The sequence below is a fragment of the Halyomorpha halys genome, unplaced genomic scaffold (genome assembly GCF_000696795.3).
Source record: "Halyomorpha halys isolate HHAL.00 unplaced genomic scaffold, Hhal_1.1 Scaffold209.1, whole genome shotgun sequence".
In the NCBI taxonomy this organism is placed as follows: Eukaryota; Metazoa; Arthropoda; class Insecta; order Hemiptera; family Pentatomidae; genus Halyomorpha; species Halyomorpha halys.
In genome coordinates, this window is record NW_027115831.1 from 1,250,165 (window position 1) to 1,253,363 (window position 3,199).

The window sequence follows — 3,199 nt, forward strand, 5'->3', positions numbered from 1 at the left end:
GACAGGACTTTTTGAATGCCCTGGTATTTCAATTTTATATGGTTTCTGATATATTTGATAATGAATTATTCCTATGACTTTGAAGAAACTTTTGTGGATTGATTTATTTTAAAATTTATGCTAGTAGAAATGTAAATTGCTTTATGGACAGTAGGAATATGCATTAATTATATTAAATTGTTGGAAGATCAGTCAATAATTAAGTTATATTTTTGGATTTATTTGAGAATATATCTAATATATACTATTCTATAAATTTTGATTTATGAAGTATTGAAAATACCAAAAAAACAAAACAAGATCTTTCACAATTGACTTGTAACACAAATTGGGTTATATTTACAATCCAGTGGTAATGTGCATTCAAAGTTAAGAACAGTCTAAACTTGGATGGCTGAGTAATCTCTCCGAGGGCAACCCTTGCCTAAGCTTATCTTGAAGGCTTTGGCAATATACTGCTTCATATCATTTAGTTGTGGATCTCCAAGTTTTACAATGTAATCATAAAATGAAAGATTTATATTTCCTCAGCCTCATGAATATTAATTCTTTTTTTGCTGTGTGTGTATTAACATTATATAACAGTAACTTTTCAATATTAGTTAGGTTTAAGATATTAATCAACAGTATTCTGTTCTGAAAATAATGTCTTATATTATTCTTATACAGATGTTTGTCAAGAGAAAATTATGGATTCTCATCCTTGTTCAACATCATCACAGTTGAAAGAAGATGCTCAACAATTTTGTTCTGTTCTTCTTAATAATAACAAACTAAGTGACTGTAGTAAGGTAATTTGGATTTAAAACAAGCATTTTTATTTTTTTTAGGTTATTTAAAAACGAATTACTAGAAATATTTATCTATATTATGTACAATTTAAAACAAGATCCAAAGAAATTAATTAAACTATTTTATTTAATTCATCTGCCATAAAAATTAACATTTAATTTGTTATAAACATAATTGAAGAAGTGAAAAATGAAATAATCCAATTTGAGATTGCTATAATAGCAAAAAGTAAGAAATATTAATTTATAATGAAACAAGGTTTTTAAAGATTTAGATCTTTATTTTAGAATTAAAATAAAAATTAATTAAAAATAATAAATGAAATTTTTAAGAAAAGAGTTCTAACTGGGAAAATTTGATTTTTTCAACCTTAAGCTTAGCCCATATTTCTGGGCCTGAACTGTCGGCTGGTAATAATTAGAAACTCAACTATTGTTTTTTTATACAGTAACTATAACTGATTTCCTAATTATCTATTATTTAAAAATTAAAGTTATTTATTTTTAATTTGTAGATTATTTATGATTTAAAAATTAAACTTGAACTGTGAGATTTACTATAGAGAAAAATCATTGGCTGATGATTCAAATAAACTGCTCTCCTTTAACTGTTGGTTTAAAAGAGAGATCTTTGGAATATGCAAGAGAGATTTGATTGTTGACTAAGTAGAATTTATTTCAAATTGATTGATTAAGTTTTCAGTTTTCTGTGATAAGTATAAAAATTTGTATAAATTAAGTATAAATTTGTATAAATCACAGATAAATGGAACAAAGCAGGTGCACCAACATAACTAGTTTGTACTTTGAAAAAACCTGTTCTCAACAGAATCCTGCTGAAAGAATAAATTCTTTTCAACTTTTTGTAAAACATGGTAACTGACAAAATAAAAGCTTTTATCATGTTGAAATTGTTGTTTATTACAATGTTTTATCTTCAACCAGGGTTCACTTATTATTAACTTTATTTTTTTATGAAAACAAATTTCCTAAAGATTCTTTCAACAATTTATGAAATTAACCCTAAAAATGCCAGTGATGCCAAAAACTTCATTTCATAAAAAAAATTCAGTTACCACGTTCTATGACCCCACACCTCATTTAAACAAATATAAATTTAGTGATTATGTCTAATTGAACATATATTGTGCATAAGGTTTGAATATATTTGTTTGCCTTTATTTTATTATATATTTTTAATATATTTGCAGGCTATTTCAGTGAAGGAGTACTACGAAGCCTGTTTGTGGGATTATTGTTCCTGTAATGCTAGTAATAAAGAAGCTTGTGGTTGTCAGTCTGTAGAAATCTTTGTCCGAGACTGTGTAAGCACAGGTATATCCTTCCCATCTTGGAGAGATGACACTTTTTGCCGTAAGTTTTGTTTGGGTTTAGTTACTTTTCATAGTACAGTTAAGATAATGTAATTGTTGGATGTGGGTTTTTGTCTTTTTTATAAATATAAGCTTATATTTGTCTTTTTGATAGATATGGGTATTTATTTGACTTTTTAGTGGATTTAGATTTGTATTTTTTGTTAATTATTATTTCCACTACTAAGGGGAGACTGTAGGCAAACAAATATAATTGTTTTTAATATTTGTGTATGAATGATAACTCTTTTTGGTTAGAATGACAAACAATAGGTGTACTTTATATGAGTATTTGTTATAAAGATAATAATATAAGATACTACAAAGATAATAATATAAGTATCTGTACTCAAACATTTTCCTGAAAATTCAAAAGTTGGATTTGCCCATCCACTTATTACATAATTAATTATTTAAAAGTTCTTTCTGAAATATTATTTCAATCTACTTAGTGTGAAAACTTTAAACAAAATTGTCTTCAAATACAAAATATTTTCTTGTTAATTTTTTTAGCGTTTCTGTTTATCTGGAAGTTTATATTTTTTGGCAGATAATGAACATTTATTTGAACTCCTCCTCTTGATTGTTATAATTTCCTTTGCTTGAGAATATTTGTTGTAAAATAAGTAGTGACTACAAAACTTTAAAAATAATAAGTTAATTAATGTTTTAATTGGAAAATACGAACTAGTTGAAGAATATGTGAGACATATTTTTCACAGATATTCGACTTTAAGTTCAAATTTGGCTACATTACTGTTTATGGTTGCATCTCTGACTAAGAATTATGTAGGCATAAACTCAGTTTGAGGAGATTTTCCTGGAATATTGTTGTTTTGATTTCTGAGCTGCTATTGTACTCTGAACAAGAAGTAGACAACTCAAAATAAGCCTGAAAAATAAAACCCAAATTAAGGCTGAGATGAATTACATAATTGGGATCTAAAAATGTAAGGTTTAACAGATGATTAAATACGAGCTACAACCACTGATGATTTTATGGGAAAAAATTTCTTATAGAATGTATTATTTAAA

The 3,199-nt window shown here is 26.2% G+C and overlaps 1 protein-coding gene across 1 annotated transcript in view; it reads left to right on the forward strand.

The window, feature by feature from the left end:
- The window catches only part of Hml (Hemolectin), a gene marked incomplete in the record, with an annotated part of 71,314 nt that overhangs the window by 17,967 nt on the left and 50,148 nt on the right, over positions 1 to 3,199 (forward strand). Inside the window, 2 exon segments of the mRNA XM_067052784.1 lie at positions 670 to 791; positions 2,003 to 2,165. Of these exon segments, the coding sequence (XP_066908885.1) occupies positions 670 to 791; positions 2,003 to 2,165 (285 nt within the window).